Source organism: Ambystoma mexicanum, chromosome 11, assembly GCF_040938575.1.
Source record: "Ambystoma mexicanum isolate Mex_15411 chromosome 11, UKY_AmexF1_1, whole genome shotgun sequence".
Lineage (NCBI taxonomy): Eukaryota > Metazoa > Chordata > Amphibia > Caudata > Ambystomatidae > Ambystoma > Ambystoma mexicanum.
This window is the reverse complement of record NC_090934.1, coordinates 163,934,245-163,956,339: the sequence shown is the minus strand read 5'-3', so window position 1 is coordinate 163,956,339 and position 22,095 is coordinate 163,934,245. Positions and strand designations below refer to the sequence as shown.

General features: G+C 46.2%; 1 protein-coding gene across 1 annotated transcript in view; it reads right to left on the bottom strand.

The window, feature by feature from the left end:
* The window catches only part of TMEM50A (transmembrane protein 50A), a 113,182-nt gene that overhangs the window by 21,817 nt on the left and 69,270 nt on the right, over window positions 1-22,095 (bottom strand). Inside the window, exon 5 of the mRNA XM_069622700.1 lies at window positions 14,370-14,462. Within this exon, the coding sequence (XP_069478801.1) occupies window positions 14,370-14,462 (93 nt within the window). The remainder of the gene's footprint in view (window positions 1-14,369; window positions 14,463-22,095) is intronic.

Here is a 22,095-nt window from a genome sequence, read left to right as displayed (position 1 = left end):
GAGAGAGTCGAGTAGTAGGAGCAGCAGGAGTGAATGCACTATAGGTGAGTAGCAGAGTGTGGAGAGACGGTACAGTAATTAGGAAGCTAGGGGTACTCACAGGTGCATGCAAATAGTTGTTTTAGTGGAGTGTTGGAGTTAGATTTGAATGTTGTTTGTGTGCTGTATGTAAGGCATTTTTGTGGCAAACAGAGAACACAGAATGAAATGGAGAAGGTTATAGTAGTAGCTCTTAGCTCTGTCTTCCCTTAACATGGGGCTAACAGGGAACACAGAATGAAATAGAGAAGGGTATAGTAACAACCCTTCGCTCAGCTTCCCTTAGCTCTGGATGCCAGGGCGAATGGAAGCCCAAAGTAACCCAGAAGTAACTTTGTCAGAAGTCACAGGGGCAATCCCTAGATTGATCATGGAAGCTTCTTTTAGGTCTCTTGACCTCTGCAGGCAGCCTCAGGCAGATAAGGCTAAGACAGTAATTTACAACTTATATGACGAAGCGAGGACTGCGGGCTGTGATGAAGTCATTGTGGCCACATAAGCCAAAGCAGACTGGGGGCCTAGAAGGAGCCACTTGCTTTGTGTTATGATGGAATCCATGCAGGCAGTACATGGTCGATGTCCCAGTGCTCTCCCAGTCCTTACAATACATTTTGATTATTATTTATGATTTGTAAAGCACCACACGCCCGAAGGCCTCAGAGCGCTAAAGGAAATGAGGAAAAAGCAGCGGTAGAGTGGTCTCAAGAAGAGAAAGATCAACCAAAGTCAACCTGAAAAGCAAAAGAGAATCTAACCAGGAACAAAAAAATAGGTTTTCAGGGCCTGAAACATGAGGCAGGGGGAAGACAGCAAATGGAGAGAGGCAGACTGTTACAGAGAGTGGGGGCAGCAAAGTCAAACATGGAATTGCCAGCATGCTGCAACTTGAAGCAAACAACATCCAGCTGAAAGGAATCCTTGGAATGAAGACATCTCCTAGGAATAAAGTGGTTGATGCGACTGGCAGGATGAGCAGGGCCAGAAACTTGTAGGCATTTATGGATTAAAATCTTTTTTTTAACACATGCCTGGACTGGAACCAGTGTAGAGACTGCCTAGCAGCAGTGATACGATCTGGGCGGGCAACATCACAGACAATACGCTGCTCTGGATAACTTGCAATGTATTCAAGTTAGCTTATGAGGTACCTATAAAGAAGGCCATTACAGTAATCTAGCTTTGCCCCCAGAATTGCCCTAGCTATAATACAGCAGTTGGTGTCAGAAAGGTACATGCAAAAAGGGACAGTGTGTCTCCTACAGCTAGCCAGCGGAGAATCCATAGTCAAGTTAGAAAACCTGCAATCATGCACTTAGGCAACTGAGGAGAGACAGAAACATGTGTGGCTTAAAGGAGGGAGAGAGAGATAACCCACAAGGGGCACTGGTAGGAAGACCGGGCCAGAGCAGAAAGGGAAAGCCAGTCGCAGCCTTTATTGTCCCAGTCAATTTATTTCTGACCGTATAAAAGGCAGACAGTTTCAATTAGCTTTGTGGGGTAAGAGGACGGCATTGCCAAGAGATGGCCTTGAGAACAGAGAGAAGAGCTGGAGGAGAGGGCAAGATGGAGTAAAAGGGAGAAGTTGGAAAAGAAGGAAGGAGGAGGACCAGAAGCGAGAAATTGAGAAGGAGTAAAAGCTGCAGAAGGAATTAGTGGGGGAGCAATTACAAGAACAGGAGAGCAAGAAGTGGAGTTTAAGTATCTAGAGTCACCTATTATCCGAGTCTGGTGGTGGGGTGGGAGAGACTGGTCAGGCCATCAGCTTAAACCTGAGGTCCCGAATTAGTACCCACATGCAGGGGAAATGGCAAGTAAATTCTAGCCAGAGAAACCCGGATTGTGAGCAGAGGGTTAATACCCAAGTTGTCCTAGACAGGGTAAGCCAAGGCAAGGAGAACCAGTAGGGAAGGATGGGTGGGGTTGGGGCTCCTGCCCATGCAAACAGTACTTCTAAGCGTGACAGCAAATCCAGAAGGTGACTGCTAGCACAGGAGAGGGACCTGGCATTGCAGACCCCATTCCACACACAGGGCCCAATGACCACTGGAGGCCATCTACCATTCCAGGAGGCTATATGGCTAAGATGCAAACACCAAGCTCAGATCAGGATCTTGGAGGGCGACCCCATGACGACAAAAGAAGGGTGCTGGATCTGTGGGGGAGTCAAGGCAATGATGCACATCTCTTGTGGCTTATTGTTCAACAAATCTTTATTTAAATTAACAAGATGATAAGAATTAGGGTTAGATAAACGCCTAACAGGTACTGGGGGAATTCTAAGAGACATACTTTTAAAGGAAACCGTCAGGATGGGTTGAACTCAATAGTGATCCCTCAGCTCTCAGAGTGTTCCTCTAGTGATCGACGGAAGATCCACAGCTGTTCTTACAAGTCCTCAACCCTCCAGTGATGCCCTAAGCTACAATGAAATGTCCATAGGAAGGGAACAACAGAACATTCCAAATCCTAAGCTTCATGAGTCTCTAGCCTCCAGACTAACTGCCCTGTGCTAATAACGCAAAGGTTCCTAGGATTAAGCCAAAGAACAAGTTCATAAACCTACCTTTTAAACCCACCCCTAGTCGAATGCATAAACACAAACTTGATCCTTGGGTCTAGCAAAATTTACAACGGGCCCCTCCAGGATCTTGGATTTCAAAATTCACAGCCGGTCCCTTCCTTGAACTCTGCTTTAAGATTAACTACAGGTCCCACATGGACCACCTGTCCTCAGTTTCTCCTTGTATCTGGGTTATTGCTTCCTCCTCCTCTTTTGTATGTATCAAGAGCACAGGACTCACAGTCGGCCTCTCCCATAAACCACAGGTTATATGACACAATAGGGCTCTCCAATAGGCCTCAGATTCAAAATGTATAGCATGCCTCGCACTTGCCTTGGCCACTCCCGCCAGGGTCTGGAATCTCCCATTATATTACCTTCCCCCAGGAATTGGAAGTGTGAAGCCCCAGTGTTTAGGAAAGATTTTCTTTTTGCTGCCTTCCTGCCATAGAATTCTATGGGACACCCTATCCTTTTGCCATTGTTTGCTTTCAGACTTCTCTTCTGGAGGCAAGAAAAGACCTCAGCTTTTTGCTCACTCTTATAGGCGACCATCAGCCTCATGAGTTGGCCTGTGCGGAAAGATGCCGGTATACGGTAATAGTGGCACGTTAATTCCGCACCGGCCAACTCATAATGAGGCTGATAGTTTCCAGTACTCTTAGGACTGATCATCAGCCTCATTACGAGTTGGCTGGTGTGGAATTAACGTGCCAATATTACCGTAAATCAGCACATTTTCACACCAGCCAACTACAGGTTTGCCAGTGAGGTGCCTGAATTACCTCCAGCTCTTGTCAGGTACCTTACCGGCAAAAATCGCCAGAACTGAATAATTTTTCTCACTGGAAGTGAGAGTACGGGAGAAGTAGGCAACGGGATGTTCCATCTTGTCCTTTCCCATCTGTAGGAGAAGCGCACTTAAAGCACCGTCTGATGCATCTGCCTCGACTATGAATGGTCTAGACTGGTCCGGCTGCAGCAGAATGGGTGCGGTGGTGAACAATGTTTTGAGCTTCTGGAAGGCTTCTTGAGTTTCTTGGGTACATGAAAACTTCACCTCCTTAAGCAAGGAGGTGACGGGCAGGACTATATCTGAGAAGTTCGGGATGAACAGTCAATAAAAGTTGGCTAAACCCAAAAACCTTTGAACCTCATTGACTGAAGTGGGTTCTGACCAACTTAGGATAGCCTTCACCTTCTCAGGGTCCATCCGTACCCCCACTGAAGATAGGATAAACCCTAAATACGAAACAGCTGAGGCTTGGAATTCGTATTTCTCCAGCTTGGCGTACAATTGGTTTTCATTCAAGCATCGTAACACCGCTCTCACATGTAGTAGATGCTCCTTTAGGGTAGGGGAGAAGATCAGGATGTCGTCCAGATGGAACTGTATGAAATAACCGGGAAAAAAAGGCCCGACTTAAAGTCTGAAAAGTGCATACCACCAAATGTTCGAACACCAAACGTTTGAACCTCTTCGGTGGCATGCATTTTAGGTTAGTGTAAAAAAAAAAAAAAATGCAGGGGTGTCCCCCGCAACACCCTGCTCACTATACTTTACAGTATAGTGAGCGGAAAGTTGCGGGGGAAACCCCTGCAGGTGCCTAAAAAATAAAAAAAAATAAACTACAAAACAGAAAAAAGGACCCTGTAGCGCTGGTTCCCGATCACGGAAGTGAAAGGGAAATGGCGCCGCAGGGACACAGCACGTCTTGAAAGGTAAGTAGGATGGGGGTATGTTGGGGGGTGTGGGTGTGTTGTGGGTTGGGGTGTTGTTTGTAGGGGTTTTTAATGTATGTTCGCATAGGAAATGTACAAACCTTTTGTGGTTCGCACATTTCTCATGCAAACTTTTTCATAGCAGAGTTCCGCGACGGAAAAAATCACGCAGATCCATCAGATAAACTACAACCAAGACAAACAGGAGGTCCGAGAATAGCTTATCCAGAAACCTCTGGAACACCACTGGGGCGTTAACCAGACCAAAAGGCATAACCTGGTACTCAAACAGCCCCAGTGGAGTCCTGAAGGCTGTCTTCCAATTCATCCCGCTTCTTATTCTCAACAGAAGATATGCCCCTCTAAGGTCCAGCTTGGTAAACACTGTGAACCCTGGACTGCTTTAACTATGTCTCTTATTAAGGGCATTGGGTACCGGTCCCGGACATTTATCTGGTTGGGTCCCCTGTAATCTATGCAGGGGCGTAACTCGGCAGAACCCTTCTTGGAGATGAAAAATAAAGAAGCCCCTCCGGAAGACTTGGACCCTGTGAAAGTTGGCATCAGAGTTTTTGGAGTACTTCAGAAAGCGTTCCCCTGTTTATTGGAGACACGCGACCACTCCGGCAACATTTAAAAGTTAGTCAATGGGAAATGAACTGGTTTTCTCCACACGCGAGCACTCCAACTTGTACTAGAAGTGTGAGCGATACATTTCCATGGTAAAGAATAGCTTTCACAACAGTTTTTGCTCGCTTCTAGTTTAACACAAGCCAGTTTAGTGCTGATAATAGTTACCGGCAAGGGTTTATGAGTGAACTTGAGCACCAATCTTCACTCACCGGCTTCAGGAACACAGATTGTGGGCTGCTTCCACTTCCCGACTTCTTACTCTTCTACTATGGCTTTAGGCACTCTTGGGACCCACACTCCTTTGCAGCACGGGTGTCTTTTGGTCCGGCCACACCAACTTGGAGTCTCCTGCACTCCTTTGTCCCGCGGCTTGCTTCTTGCAGTGGGCCTCAGGCTCCGGCACGGTCAAGACATCCCGGCATCCCTTAAGTGATCACACTTCCTCATGAACTGCCAGCCTTCTAGCTCTTGCTCCAGATCATTCTTCCTCCTTTCTCCTGCTGCAGCCTTTTATGCCTCTTAGGTAGGACAATTGATTTCAGGTGCAGGCCATTACTATTAATTGCCTGACCCTGGCAAAGGCTGTGCCTGTCCTCCACTTCTACATGCCTCTTCAGCCCTCTTCGTCTCAGTCCCTGTGGGATTCTGGGACATGTAGTTCAAAGTTAGGTTTTTCCACTTATTGTATATTTTTAAGGGCAGATTGAATTCCCTCAATATTTTTTATAGCAGGGCTTTTGGTTTTAACTCAGAGGAAGATGTGGTAGAGAAGGCAACACTTCTGCCACTCTGTGTAGTATGCCTTTGATATTGAGGAGGGCATTTGATTTTAAGTACACAAAAGATTTGTTATTTTAGTACAATAGGTATGGGTGTTACAACCTTAGGGTTTACCACCTTAGTTTTTGCAGAAGGTTGAGGGATATTAAAATGACAATAGCAAGTCATAAAATAAGCAGTGTGGCATAGCAATTTGCTATGCAATTCTGTAGGTTTGCTAATTAAATTGACACTTGTTTAGCAAAGTTAGTTATTTAAGTTACCCTGAGCATTTCTCTCTTGCCCTCAGGGCTCTTGCCAACCTCTGTCTCTGCTCACTGCAAGTTCATAGGGGATAATGAGAGAGTGCAGCTTTAATTCTCTTCGCGACTCTTAAGTGCCAAAGGCCTCTATGGGAGTGCTAGGCAAGATTTAAAAAAATAATAATTGCAAATAAGAAGTTATCGGGACACTTTTATTAAGTGAACTATATCCTATCAAAGACCACTATGTGTTCACTTTATTATTTTTAAAAGACAGTCCTACATTTCCATAACTAAGGGTTAAAGTTGCTACACAATGCATAATTACAATAAAACACTGCATGGGCTCCATTTTTTTACAGTAATTTTTAGGTTAGTGTATCTAAATCTCAGTGTTAACTACATTTAATGTTGTTGGGAAGATGCATCATAGAAGTGAACACTTTTGAAAAATGAACATGACCACCTGGCCAAATGCTTTTGATGGCAAACCTAGTTCTGTAATCTGATGGTTGAGTACAACTGTGCAACTGGTGCTCAACCCATGAGCTGATCCCATATTCCTTGACATTGTATCTTATCACCCTTATACCAGCTACCCTGAATGTAAGATGGTCGCAAACTACAATATTCCACCTAGTTTGCACAGTTCTCTGTCGGCAGTGCCGCCACCTTGCTTCGTCTCTTACTTTCGAGTGGCTTGTGTCCTCCAACGTATTCCTCATCTTCGATGTATTCCATCCAGCTTTAGCTGCTTTGGAATAATTTTCTCAGCAGAGGGCGGCGTGCGTCAATGTCGTCGAGTCGATGGTCCCTCGAAGGCCCCCGTCGAGGGTGATGTCATCGGGTATACAAGTAGCATGCACAGCGCCCGTTGGCCTCAGTTACATTTTTCCGCGGTGCATGTTGCTTCGGAGATTCGGCGCACCTCGAGTTATGTGATGCAGTGAATATTACTGCTATATATCGATATGTCATCATCGACGCCGACTACGACCCCGCGATCGGGTTTCAAAAAGTGTAAATCTTGCGGTTCGAAAATGTCTATCACGGACCGGCACCGAGAATGTATGTGGTGTCTTGGGGAAGCCCACGGCATGGAGGTCTGTACGAAGTGTGAGGCGATGACGGGAAAGGCCTTGCGAGAGACGAAAGGAAAACTACAGGTAGGTCGTAAATCCGACCGGAAAGCCTCTAGCGTCGAGTCGAGGTCCCGTGAGAAGTCTCCTGGACGCAAAAGGCATCGGTCCATGTCCCGAAGCGATTCCCATTGCTCGTCGTCTTCGATGAAAAAAAAAAATAATAGAAGAAAAGACACCACAGGTCCCCCTCCACCACGTCGTCCTCGGACGAATCCCCAAAAAGAATTAAATGCCCCACAAAACATTCTTCCTCCGAATAGTGGGAAGCATTCAGAGTTAAAATGATGGAGGTGTTCGAGAAAGCGAAGCCTCGGACCGCGCCTTCTTCGGAAGCCGGCCGGGAGCGTCATCGCTCCGACACTCGCACGCCCTCGAGCCCGGGTGATCGAAGAAGGCAGGATCGAGAACCTTCCAGGATGCCGACCGAGAGACTGCTCCAGTTGAGTCGACCGCTCGAGGTCACCGCCGCCGTCCGAAACCCAACGCACCTTGAAGGGAAAATCTTCGAAGAGTGCCTCAACGCCCTTGAAGCCAGCTCCGTCGACGACCACTATTCCGTCGACGCCTTTGTCGACCCCGAAGCCCTTGGCGCCAAGGTTCCAAAGGCTCCAGTTCCCCCAACTCAGAAAAAGGGTCCACTAACAGACCTCTCCCACCTCTCCCAGAAAAGGTTTTTAAACCTCTTCCTAGGATGGAATTTTTCAAGTCCCTGACCTCAATTTTTGAGGAACAGGAGAGATCTGAGGAGGAGAATGTACCCTTTGGACTGGAATATGGTACCCCAAAAATGCCTGATTTCTGAAGAAAGCAGGATGAGGGACCTGGTGGAATCCTTACATAATGCTAATGGCATTGATACATCTCCTGAAACATATTTTGGCAGGCCAGAACCAGGGGAGCATGCCGGTCCCTCATACCGTCAACTAATGACAAGAGTGGTCGATTATTTAGGATGGGCTAGACCACCAACCCAATTCATGCAGGATGATTTGACCGATATATTGGACCATGGTCCCACCGAAGATCCAATCCTACTCCCCTTCCATGTAGCCTTGCAAAATAAGGTGGCCAAAAATTGGGAGACTCCGGATTGTATTCCTCCAGTGAATAAATCCCTTACTTCAAAATACCGCCATGCCAGTAGCGACCCCGGCTATCTGTTTAAGCATCCCACTCCCGAGAGTCTGGTGGTCCTGGCAGCCACAGCTTCAAATAAAATGGCATATCCTTCTATCCCTGCGGACAGGGACGATAAGCATGTGGATGGCTGGGAACCCAAGGTATTTTCAGCTGGGAGTTTGGCGTTAAAATCAGCCAACTCTACATGTGCCTGGGCAAAGTTTTCGTACACTCTGTGGGAGTGCATTGCAATGGCGGCAGAGCACATACCAGAAGGGGATGAAAGGGAAGGATTCCTAGCCATTGTTAGAGATGGAAAGGAGGCCATGCAGGAATCCCTTCAATCTGGATTGGACAATGCAGATAGTGTGAGCAGGTCCATGGGTACTAGCACGGTAATACGCAGATTTGCGTGGTTACGGAAGTCAGGTTTCGCACCAGATATACAGAACCGCCTTCTGAACATGTCCTTTGACGGGTCTCACCTTTTTGGCAGCAAGGCTGACGAGAGCCTTGAGAGGTTGCAGACCTTAAAAGCAGCGGCCAAGTCTTTAGGAGCTGCTATTAGGCAACCTTAGCCTTTTCGTGCACCAGGACAACCTTGGAGGGGACGATTCTATTGTTACTACTAATTTGCAAATGCAAGAGGAACGGCCAGTCAAAGGGGCCAGAGAAAGGCCACTCACGGTGGACGAGGAAAACGTGCAAAGCCAGCTCCAGCTGCAGCCACTTTGCCATCAGCGGCCGCAGCAACCGCCACAAAACCACTTTGAGGACTTGCATCACAAGACACCTGTGGGAGGCAGGCTGTCACAGCATCTGCAAGAATGGCGAACCATTACTTCAGATGTTTGGGCTCTAAAAATAATAGCCCAAGGTTACTGCCTTCCTTTTCTAATGCAACCTCAAAACAATCCACCAGGGAGACACCCTTTGAAGTTTTCTGATTCGCTCCTACAGCAGGAAGTTCTAACCCTGCTGGAGAAAGGTGATATAGAGCCAGTACCTGTAGCGGAGAGGAACAAGGGATGGTACTCCCCATATTTTGATTCCCAAAAAGGACGGAGGACAAGTTCCTCAGGAAGGACAAGTTCAAGATGGTCACTCTTTCTCAGATCCTTCAGGCTCTCCAACTTCTGGATTGGTTGGTGTCATTGGACCTCCAGGATGCTTATTTTCATGTGCCAATTCATCTCAAGCACAGAAAATACCTGAGGTTCGTAGTTGGCGACTCACACCATCAGTTTCGAGTCCTGCCATTCAGATTGACCTCCGCCTCGAGGGCCTCCACCAAGCTAATAGTAATGGTGGCAGCGCACCTCAGGAGAGGGGGGATTCACGTCTACCCCTACCTCGACGATTGATCAGGGCACGTTCTGCCAAACAAGCACTGGATCATCTGAAAGTCACCTGCCACTTCCTCCACAAACTGGGCTTCTCCCTCAATTTTAAGAAGTCACAAATGACACCTTCCCAACAGCGCCAGTACATAGGGGCTGTATTAGACACATCCTTGGGAAAGAGCTCGCCTCCCAAGTTGAGGGCTCAAGACATTCTTCAGATGGTTTCCAAATTCCAAAATGCCCAAAATCTCCAGGCCTACGACTTCTTAATGTTACGCGGCCTCATGGCATCCTGCATCTTCCTAGTTCCAGAGGCACGCCTGAGGATGAGATCCCTTCAATGGGCTCTAAAGACTCGATGGTCCCAGTTCTCAGGTCAAATGACGGATTTTCTTCAGATTCCGAACAAAGTTCGGCAGGATCTTCTGTGGTGGACATGCACAGAGTATATCCTAAAAGGAGAGCATTTTTGGCAACCATGCCCCGAGATTACAGTAGTGACGGATGCCTCACTCATGGAGTGGGGAGCTCATGCCAACGATCTGACAATCAGCGGTCGCTGGTCTCCTTCGGAGTCCAAACTACACATCAACCTTTTAGAGCTGAGAGCAATCAGACTAGCGCTGAAGGCTTTTCTACCATCTGTCAGAGGAAGAAAATGTCTTGATAATGACAGACAACACAGTGGCCATGCATTATCTAAACAGGAGAGGTGGTGTAGGGTCATTACCTCTGTGCAGAGAGGCAATGCAGCTCTGGTATTGGGCAATTCAAGAAGGAATCTCCTTAACGGCAGTTCATCTAGCCGGTGAGGAGAATATGGCAGCGGACGCTCTGAGCAGGCAGAGCACAGTGTCCCACGAGTGGGAACTGGCTCAGGAAGTCATTCAAGAGATCTTCGCCCTTTGGGGAACCCCTCAAGTAGACCTATTTGCGACCGGAATCAACCGGAAGTGCGAAAGGTATTGCCCAAGGGAATTCCCCCCCACCCCCGAGAGGAGCCCTAGGGGACGCGTTCGTGGTGGAGTGAAACTTCCCACTATTATACGCGTTCCCTCCGATTCCCGTCATTCCTCAGGTCATCAGGAGACAGACGGTTCGGAAACCGCATTATCCTAATTGCCCCCGATTGGGCCAGGAGAACGTGGTACCCGGACCTTCTAGACATGTCCATCTGTCCCCCGGTACGTCTTTCTCAGAAAGAGGACCTTCTCTCGCAAATGGAAGGTCAGGTTCTCCATCCAGAGGTCAAGATTCTCAACCTTCATGCTTGGTATCTGAAAGGCTGAGATACAAGGATTGGAACCCTCCAGATGACGCCATGGAGGTGTTGCTTTCGTCAAGAAGACCAGCAACAAAATCTCTATACCGTTACCGTTGGAAAAAGTTTCGCAACTGGTGCAGAGAAAAGAATGTTGATCCTTTTCTATGTTCTATTCAGGAAGTACTGTCCTTCCTCTTGTCCCTAGCACATAGAGGTCTAAATGTTGGGACCATTAGAGGTCATCTTGCAGCGCTTTCCATCTTCAAACGGTCGTCGGAAGAATGCTCCTATTTCAAAATTCCTTTAGTAGTACAATTCTTAAAAGGACTCGCCAATGTGTTTCCCCCTTATCCTTTCCAAGTACCAATTTCGGATCTTAATCTGGTTCTAAAATTCTTAATGTGTGCCCCTTTTGAACCCTCGTCCTTCTGGGCCACCCTATACTGTGTTCCATAGGGACAAAGTGGTATTAAGGGTTAAACCCTAATTTTTACCTAAAGTTGTGTCCGATTTTCATTGAAATCAGAACATTTTTCTACCTGCATACTACCCTCCACCTCATCTTAGTAAGGAGGAGGAAAGATTGCACAGGTTGGACCCTTTCCAAGCTTAGAGTGGATAATCAACTTTTCATTGCCTACACCGGAAGGAAATTGGGTCAATCGGTGTCAAAACAAACCATATCACGTTGGATTGTGCTTTGCATTTCAGAATGTTACAGATTAGCAGAGAAAGACCCACCAGAAGGCTTAAGGGCCCATTCCACCAGAGGCATCGCCTCTTCGACAGCCCTTCAAAGAGGTGTTACCATAAAATCCATTTGTGAAGCAGCAACTTGGTCTTCGCTGCATACTTTTTCAAAATTCTATAGTCTGGATGCTTCCCAGTCTAAGGAGCTGAATTTTGGTAAAGCAGTACTATATTCAGCCATTTAAGGGCTTAAAAAAATCTACTTCCTCCTCCAAAGAGAATTGTCCATACTGCTTTGGGAGTCTATCTAAGATGAGGAATACGTTGGAGGACACAATCCACTTGAAGAACAAGTTACTTACCAACTGGTAACGTTCTTTCGATTGGATGTTCCTCCAACGTATTCCTCATCGCCCTCCCAGCCTACCCATCTGTACATTTTTCCAGGTTATTGCCAGTTCAACTCTCGCAAGGCTGGTACCTGACTACCGGCACAATCTACATAGTAGAACAAGAGTGAGGGGGAAAAACAGAACTGAGGCCAACGGGCGCCGCGCGTGCTACTTGTATACCCGATGGGCCTTCGAGGGACCATCGACTCGACGACTGACGCACCGTGCCCTCAGCCGAGAAAATGTTTCCGAAGCAGCTAAAGCTGGATGGAATACATCTAAGATGAGGAATACATTGGAGGAACATCCAATCGAAAGAATGTTACCAGTTGGTAAGTAACTTGCTCTTCTGTCCTCTTACTGACAGCAGTGCCTCCACTCTGCTTCGTCTCTTACTTTGTTCTCTTACAAAATGAAAACACAAAGATAACTGCAGATATATTACACTACCATACACTGTAGATAGCCTTCAGATGTCTCTTTGCTCTACGATTGTGATTGCATTATATATATATATATGCACCTGTGGGAGAGAGCTGTATTCAGAGCCTTTTCATCACATCTATTTAGTTTTACAGTTACAGACATTCATCCAAAGTCTTTTTACCCACTTGCATAGTCGAGTAGATTTCATGAAGGGCGAGTACCATTCGCGGGCGATGTTTGAACCTTTTATTCAACATTTACTGTGTTTGCTGTAAATGTCAAATAAAGGTTTCAGTGCGCATAGCAGGCCTCTCTGGATGGCAGCAGCATGCTAAACATAAAGTGGGTTTGTGGTGACGTGCACCATTTTACAGAAAGCACATTTAAATTTGTTGTCACCTGTTGCCATGGGTCGAGTTCATTTCTCTTAGGTTGAGTAAGTAAACGAAGTTACTCGACCTGCAGGTCTTAAGGAATTTTAAAGAATTGGCAAGGCTTGACTCATCTCACTAATGTCTTACTTCATACTTCCTGTATACATATATATAGTGGTCCTTCTATTTTGTATGTTCTTTTGTATATTACTGTACAGCAATGTAACCAAGCTGAAAATATCCTTTCTGCCCTTCTGCGCCCTGATACCCTCGGGTCCGGCGCGCAATACAACAAACAAGCGGTACACAAAACTGCTGTATTGTTGCTCATTTTTTTGTCTTGGGTACAAAAACCTTCTGATGACTTTAAAAAATAGTAATGCAACATTGCTTATCAAATGGGTTTGTTTGCTAATCAAGAACATTTTAATTAGCAAACTCTGCTAATCAATTTTTGAAAACTAATTGATGCCTTGAATACGAAATAACCTCTTCTGGCATAGTGGTTAAAATATCCTGTTCAGAGGAGAAATACTGTGTCTGATCCCACGGAATCTCCTCACTACCTTGGGCCCCGCAGTAGACCACCCCCAGGGTTGGTATTAGGAAGCGTCGGCCCTCCCCTGGCCACCTGGTAGGACACTTTAGGCAGGGTTTTAGTGGGGGTTCTGCAGCAATCTTCAAACTGCATCAAAGAGAAGAAGGCCAAATAAATAAAATCAGAAATTCATTGGGACAAGGCACAACCACACAAGACAAGAAGGAGAAGGGCCGGGGGTAGTCATGCAACTAGCAGGAAAAGAGGGTAGACTTGGTGTGGGCGGCTTTTTAAGGAACTTGCACACCTACAGGATCTCCATTTTAGCCTTGATCAAATCTTTTTAAGTCCATAGTGCGCCCTGGCGAGGAGGTTTCAGAGCATGCTAGAGGGCTCGCACCAATGTTGGTCTTGCAGAATCACACAATCCATAAACAAATCAATCCGGTCACGGACATCTTTCCAAAAGTACATTACTCGCTCACACTCCCAGAATATATGGATATAAGATTCTACACTCTTTTTGCACACCCAGCAAACATAAGATTAACTCAGTAGTTTGCACAACATTCTTGCCAGAGTCCAGTTTAATCTGCGAATCTTTTTCTACCACACTCAAGCATAGGTCTACATTCATGCCACTTTTATCCGCACACTGCATAGACCAGGTTGACTCCCCTATCAGCACACCAAAAATCCCTTTCCAAGGTTTTTCTATACATCCACTCAATGACGTAGACTAACCACTTCTAACCCAAACATCTTCTAAAGGCCAGTGGCTGACAGAGGATAGGTTGAGCTGAGAGCATAGAACATCAGTACTCACTCTTGAATCATAGCCCGTGTGCCAGTCTAAACCCCACACTGCAGAAACCATATGCAGCTGTGTCATTCTCTAGGGCAGCGCCATGTAGTTAGTCCCAGCTGCCAAACTAGGTAGTGTAAGCAGGCCCTGTGCATACTGTTAATGTGAGGACAACAGTGCCACTGTCTCCTCATTTAAACCACCTCCAAATGATTCCTTGATGGCTTGCACATCTTCACCAGCATTATGTCACCATACAACGTTATTATTAAATTGAGAAACCTCTCAAGCTCTCAGTACCTCGAACGACGTAGCCTCCAAAAAGGATCCACATAGAAGCAATCAGGGATCCAAAAGCGAGCATAAATCCAATGAACAACCAGATACGGGCACCTAAAAGGTAAAGCGTATGTTAATAGGTAACCTCTTTACCTATATAGAAGCATGGAAACAATATTAGCAATAACTGAACATAATAAGGAAAAGTTACATACCTGCAACACTTTTTCAGTTCGGTTTTTGTCAGAATCTCAAGCTTGGCATGCTCCTGCCATCATAAATCTGGTACAACAACCAACCAACCAAAATGTTTTGAAAAACAACTATTTTGGGAAACAGGCTGCACAAGAATAGGCAATCAATGGCTCTCTAGAGGTTTTAAGATTAGGAGTCCCACAATTTCTCACCAATGCCTGAACTGGCTGGGATAGTCCATTAAGTCAGAGTTCCTATTTTGGAGATTCTAGGACCACTTTTTGGGGTTCCTCAACTTTTTGCTTTTTTTGGATCATCAACATCATTTTGATGGAAGGGCAACTTCTCCTTTAGTCCCCCTACCATTACGACCCTTTATACCCAATTTAAGGCATATGGTATTGAGGTTGTCCCAAAGGCTTTGAAACACATTGTGTATAGGCGCTATATAAATAAACTATCATATCATATCACCCAGTCTCAGGGATGCTATATGGGTACCCTATTTTTGCATTACGGTTATTTTATCACCCTACATCGGTTTTAGGGAGTATGTTGGTGGTAGCTAGACTTTAGTTTTAGCTTCACCACTGGCACACTCTTTGTAAATGTATTGGTAGCCCAATGTGCCCGTTTGGTCGCCATTCCATATGTTAAAATCCTGCTCTCTGCCATTCTGTAGAATAGGACTTCTTTTTTTCAGGCAACCACAACCTGGCCTCAAAATGGCTGTTCAGACCATATAGGCTCTTTGTGTGCCCACAAATACAGCCTTCATGTTGGCTCCAACTGGTTTAGGCCAATTTATGTCCCTGGGCTCTCACTCTCACTTCCTGTGGGGGTGTTTTTGGCTAAGTGGCAGTTCCAGTGACCAACCATTTTGGTTGGTCATTTTACTTTTTACCCTGACCCCCCTTAAGCGAGTGGCTGGCTGGCATTTGGCAAATCCCCTTTTGCAGTGCCATGTAACTTCTGCCCTCCCCTGCTTCCCTCTCTTACCGCTTTGCTTCAGGGATAGGAGAGTAGCAGGTCTGCCAACTTGCTGAAGGAGTTTCTACATGCTTTCACCTCACTTGGCGACATTTGCTGATTGTATTGTCTTGGCATAATCTGGGGGGTTTCTTTGCCTCTGGAAGTCAACTCTGTAGTTCTGGAAGACTCCTCCTGACCCCATCTGTTCGGCCGAGCCCTGAACTCGACAACCATTTTCTGAGTGGGCCAGAGCCATATCCTGCCAGGATCGTCTGTCCTGCTGTGGATCGCTGCTGGTGTCCGTAGGGGTCCTACGGCTCCACCATTTCACCAATTGTTCAGCATAGGGCCCCATAGTGTCTACAGCCGTTTTCTGCATCCTGGGATAGTGTGCAGCTATACAGTCTTCATCTTTCATCTACTGAGCTGCCGGGACCAGTCTTTGTGGGTTCCCACATCTTCCTGGGGTCCCCCTCACCGAAATCTCCATTGCAGCATTGAAGGTCGGTATCTTAAGATCCTTTGTTCTGTTCTACGGCCGTTGGCTCACGGTGCATGCCCCTGGGAACTAAATCCTGGAAATCACACCTGTTAAAGGAGCCCTGTGCTATCAGGTTGTTTCATGCTGCTGGAGCCGTTCTCAATGAAACCACTGATGAGAGTCCTTACTTTTGGGTCCTGGGGTGGGCTATTTGTGATAGTGACTCAGGGATCCCTCCGGTCTAGGGCACCGATTCTCTTGGGGTGTGTCCATACCGCATTTCCCACAGACTTCTATTGTGGCTCCTCCTGCGCTGCTGTTTCTGACTATGGGACTCTTGGTCCGCTGGACTAGTTCTTGACTCTTGACCACTGAACTACTTCTTTTGAGCTTTTTCTGGGGTTGCTAACCATGGAATCCACGCCTATGCGGTCGAGCGGACTTACCTCCACTAAAGCAGAAGACCCATTAACTCTTCCCTATCATTTCCTATGGAAATTTTAACCGCCTCTGGAACTCTGTCAAATTGACTCTGGGGTTTTGTTACGCAAGTTTTCCTAAAGTCCACTTCGAGGCAAGGATCTACAAAAATATCCCTTGGTATACAGGTCCTCAACTCTTAGTATAAATCTGTGCTACCCACAGGATGTGGTAGAATGGCAGAGCAGTCAGGCTTATTTTAGGAGGAGGATGTAAGCTGTAGGTAAATACACTGAACCAAGTCAATACATAGTCCATATAAACAAGTCAGGTAAGTAAATACTCTTTTTGACTAACCAATACACTTAGGAAATATCAAAAAAACTTTAAAAAGGTGACTGCTGAATATTAGTTGCTTGCGCTTACAATTGTTACAGAAAATGACAGTTCTACCTTATTACGTGTAGTGCCTCGAACCCCATTTGTTACAGAGAAATGACAGTTTCATTCATTTATAAAGTCGCACAAAGTCTATAGGAAGGAAAATGAGGGTTATTCGCAGTAGTATATTTCACAGCAGAACTTTTTAAGGCTTCGACTGCTTTGGCAGTCCAATCCCTAACTATCCAAGAGTTCATCAAAGTGAGCGTAGGAGGGGAGCAAAAGTCTTATGCAGCAGCAGAAAAGGCAAAGATCCTCTGGATACTTTAAGCACTTAAATAAAAATGCTATAGTAGATAACACAAGTTATAGGGATCCTGCAAAGGACTCCGAAAAGGACACAAGCTGCTAAGCCTGGACCACAGGTGTGGGTGGCCATCGAAACACATTGTAACACACTCCAGTCACACTGGAGCGACTCTTCAGCTTGAGGGAAGCTCTACCTTGAGCACCACAGTACCTTAGGTTAGATGAAGCAAATGCAGTTCAACTCTTTCCTGTGCAGCAGTGACAGACCCGGTCTCCTGATGCCTCGGTCTGGTGGACTCTGAATGGGTTATCACAGCAGCAGTCGCAAGAAAGGCCCCTCAGCAAAAATGTCTTTGATCTCCCATGCCGGTCTGTGTTTTTGGCACCTTTTTATCAGCTCCAACAAAGGACGGTTATCGCCCGGTCGATCTTCCTCGGTTCTTAGGTCCTGCAGTCTGGTGAGGAGACTTGGATGAGTAGGATCGTGCCTGTGGAGGTCCGACTGGAGATCACTAAAGTTCTGGGCGGCTTCCTCAAAGACAGTGCACTGCAAATGGGTCGGAGGTTCCCTGGTATTTGCGGTTTGAGAACCTGGACGGTCGCAGCATCTCGGGGGATAGCTCGATATTCAGTTCGTCTTGGGGCTGGTGGGTGCCACCAGCCAAAGGGAAGGAGGAGTCCTCTTTGGAGCTCCTCTGTCAATAAGAAAACGTGGTCAGGACAGCAGTGGTAGCTTCACAGTGAACGGAAGGTATTACCCAAATTGTTCGAACACAATTGTTCGAATTACCGAATTGACCGAAAGTCGAGGGTCCGAATTGACCTTTGCACAATTGACCGCACATATATATATATATATATATTTGTATATATAATGGGGGGTTGCGGGGGGGTTTCCCCCCGCATATATGTAACACTTGACCTTCACAATTCGGTCAATTGTGCAAAGGTCAATTGTAATTCGAACAATTGTAGTTCGAACAATTCGTATACATCCGAACGGAAGGCTCCGCCGACCTCTCTGGTTAACTTCAGATCTTCTGTTCTAGTGGTCGACAGTTCCTTCGGCCTCAGGAAGCTTACCTTATATTCGGATTTCCTATTCATTCCTCTGTAAACTCTCCCTGCAGTTTACAGAAAGGGGTGGGTGGCTGTCCAGTCAGGACAGCTAGCCCTCCCCAATAGGAACTGGTTCCATTCAGGCACTCTGGAAGACAGGGAGTGTTGAACTCCTCTCCTGATTTCTGCCTTCACAGACACAATGGATCCTAGGTGGGGACACAAAGGGTTCCCGCCAAAGGCAAAAACCTTGCACACAGACCGCCCCCTGCCCAGAATGGTAGAAGAAGGGCTAAAAAAGGACAACCACACAAGGAATGGCGAAAACAAAGTAAGGAGCCACTATGTTAGGACATAGGTGACCCTTTTGTGATTAACCGAGGCTGCGAACATAGTCTGCGGTTTGAAAAAAGCACAAACTTTGGTAGAACACGTCCACTGCCATCAGCCATAACTATAGGGTTGATACTGTGACTAAAAAGTAACAGGAGCAGATAGGAGGATGATACTAGGTATCCCCTTAGCACGCCACATAAGGTGGTGTGTGCTAATCTCTCATAAGTTAAAGTTTTAGGAAGGATACAAAGTATCCCTCCATCCTTAAGTAGTTTTTAAGGATAGACAAAGAATCTCAAATAAGAACGCAAAGGGTCCCCAGCAACACTGCAAAAGTGTAAAACTCCATAGAATAAGGTGCAACAAAAAAAAAAACAGAGTTCCCAAAGGTCAGAGCAAATAAGAATGAATGAGGGGAAAAAGGCTCCCCTCATTCAGGAGAGGAAAAAGCCCCCCCTCATTTAGGAGAACGAAAAAGGCCCAGGAGTCCTGCAAAACGTGCTGGGGGTCTCACTAGGAGAGGGGATTAAGCATAAAACGGATGCACCTTCCTAACAGGCATTCCTTGACATTTTTGTACTTATTTTTTATTTTTAATTCACTTTTATAAATGCATGCTCTGCATTTCTCCAATGGGACTGTATTTGTAACATTGCGACCTATCTTGGTAACACTGGAAACGTTTTTACCTAAAACATATGAACCAGGCAACTGTTTGTAAACATGTTCTAAAAACATTCTTGAAAGCATTTAGCTTCGGTTTGAAACTGTTTCCTACACCTTAATTCATGGTTTTATCATCATATGAGCATTTGTATTCATTTTTAAGATGATCTGGGGTTCCAAAAATATGTGCAGTATTGTTGTAGGCCTTAGGGATTTACTAAGCATAGTTGACCTCGTGGATAATTTGTCTGTTTCCCTTTTTCTCCCATGCCCTACTACATTGGTGCACAACAAAAGGCCCGCAGGCCAAAAGCAGCCCCTCAGGACATTATGTCCCTCCAAGTCAGCAGAGTATAATGATGAAGTGTTGCCTGGCGTGAGGTCAGTTGTCCTTGGATCCTGATACGTGCAGTTTTACTTCTATTTAAAACATGATTATGTCCCATAATACAAATTAATCAAAGTGTAATGCCCATTACAAGGCAATGTATCACAAAGGTTATGGTTAAAAATAGAGCAATAAATAAGAATTACGCCTAGAAATCCATGCTTTTTTCCAACTTAAATTCATGCACCAGCGACCCTGTCACTCACTTATCCCCATGCAGTCCGGTCCACTGTATGAGACTTGTGTGGTACATTAGGCCCTCCGACAAAATCAGTTGTGCACCCTTGCCCTACTATATGTGTTAGGTCCCGACCACAAGGTCTTGGGTCCCTCACATATACCATTGTTGGGGTATTGCTTTAGAACCCTGTACAGTATTGTGCAGGCCCATATGGCGCTTTTCTGCTTGTTCGGCTTTGTGGTTCCCTTATTCTCCCCACCCCCTGTGAATTTATGTCGGGTGCCTACCTCTCAGTACCAAGTACATATTGCTCATTGTAATAACTAATAACTGTATGGAAGTACCTACAGCCTATTGGTGGGGGTGACATGGTGACCATCTAGCTGGGGAGACCTGGGGTCAACAGTAGAGTTCCAAAACCAGAGGTCCAAAGGAGGATGGCAGCAGTCTGTAACAAACCAGCCATATTAATAATACAGCTGTGGTTTAGGAGAGTACAGAGAACACACAAGCTAGGTAGCCCTGCAGGGAGGGCCCAGTGACTAGACTGGAATTCAAAGTCCTAGAGAAAGCTACTCACGGGGATACCTGCAGGGAAAACAGCCCATAAATCATAAGTGCAGCGGTAGGGTTCAGGTCTAGAGGCTGCTTCAAGACTCCAATGAGAATACCAAAGCCCCAGAAAGTGACAGAATGAGAGCACAGGAATCAAACAACCCATGCATATGGCCCATGGGGCGCAGGGCACCACAGCGACAACAGCGATGGAGCATGTAGAGGACCAAGCAAGATCATAAGTGGTTCAAGGGGGTCCACGGATCAGCCAAGCAGCAGAAAATGGTCCCTCGATGAGGCACTGTAAGGAAGGCATGGCCTCAACAGTAAGACGAACCCAAGTGACCACAGTTCAACAGTGATTATTGAGTCCTAGTGGTGTCTTGTCAAAATAAAAGGATCTATACTAAAAAAAAACTATTGCCAATACTTACCTCAAAATACAAATAGTGTGGGAAACGCAAAAAGAAAGAAGTGTTCACAAATTGACGTCAGGATGTTCAGGCCATTGATCTCCCTTCCTTTTCCTCTTCTGATTTTCACAAGTATTCACATCGGGTGATTCACTATTCACCCCGGATCCCCCTCAGTCAGGCTCAGATCCAGTTAGTACAAAGTTCTGCACAGGCTTCCCTCTGCTGGGCTCAAGACGGCCTTTCACTTTGCACTCTATCACACAATGTTGGTAGGTTATTCTTTTCCGGGTGACTGTTCACACTGGCTCAGATCCCTTCAACACAATTAGTCTCCCTCAGCCGAGCTCTGACTAATGTCAATTTTAACAACAAGTATCGAAGACCTTTGAATGTGCAAAGAGTTTGGCTTGACACGTTGCAGGACCACTTCAATTTCACAATTCTCTTTCTTTTAATGTTCGCACCTTTTCGGTTGGGTACCCAACAGACTTTTGAATGAGCACCCACGTGATGCCGGACCACTGTTTACGGTATCATATTTTAGCTTCAAAGTTCATTCACTCATCCGCTGTTTTAATAATCTTCTTCATACAATGTTGCTGCTTGCAACCTTGGCTTCCACACAGCCTGGTTTGGTATCAGTCTCCCCAACTCACCGGCTGTGCTGACTTCACTGGTATTGCTTTGATGTAGGTGTCAAGGACAGTACCATGGCAGCAAACACTTCTCTATGCCTGGACTATCGACGTGGGTTCCAGGTCTTACTTTTCCTATTCTCGTAGGCTTGTGAAAATGCAGTCTTTGGTGAAAAGGTGAAGGGCATTTCCCTCCTTGCAATTCTCTTAGGTCTTGCCGGAGACACCAGAGCAGATTGTAAAGAGGGAGGGCCCCCTCATCGCCTGGTGGGGAGGTGAGGGCTCCCTACTCAAGGGCATGTGCCCTCCTCCCGGCATCGACAGGAGAAACAGACCCAAGCAGACAGGCGATCCCCAGGGCGTCTCATAAAAGGGTGCAGCCGTGACATTCTCCCGTCAGTGGGTCATTGAAGACACCCAAGTGCTGGTTTCATTAGGCCAGCAGGAGGCGGCGTATGGATGTGAGAGTGAAGTTAGACACCTCGAATATACACCTGAGGCTGAATGGTTGCCTCACAAGACGACAGGTCTACCGCAGGAGAGGAATCCGCGGCAACTAAAAAAGATGGTGCAGCACTTATGGAAGAAATCAGGAGCATGAGAGCAGACATTGGAGGAAGGATAGAATCACGCAAAGGATTGATAACATGGAGGAGAGGCCAGAGGAAGAGGATCACAATCAGTCCTCCCTTAACACTTTAGATACCTAAATGGGCATGCGTACGTCCGAAATGGAGATGCGAGAGGAGGAGT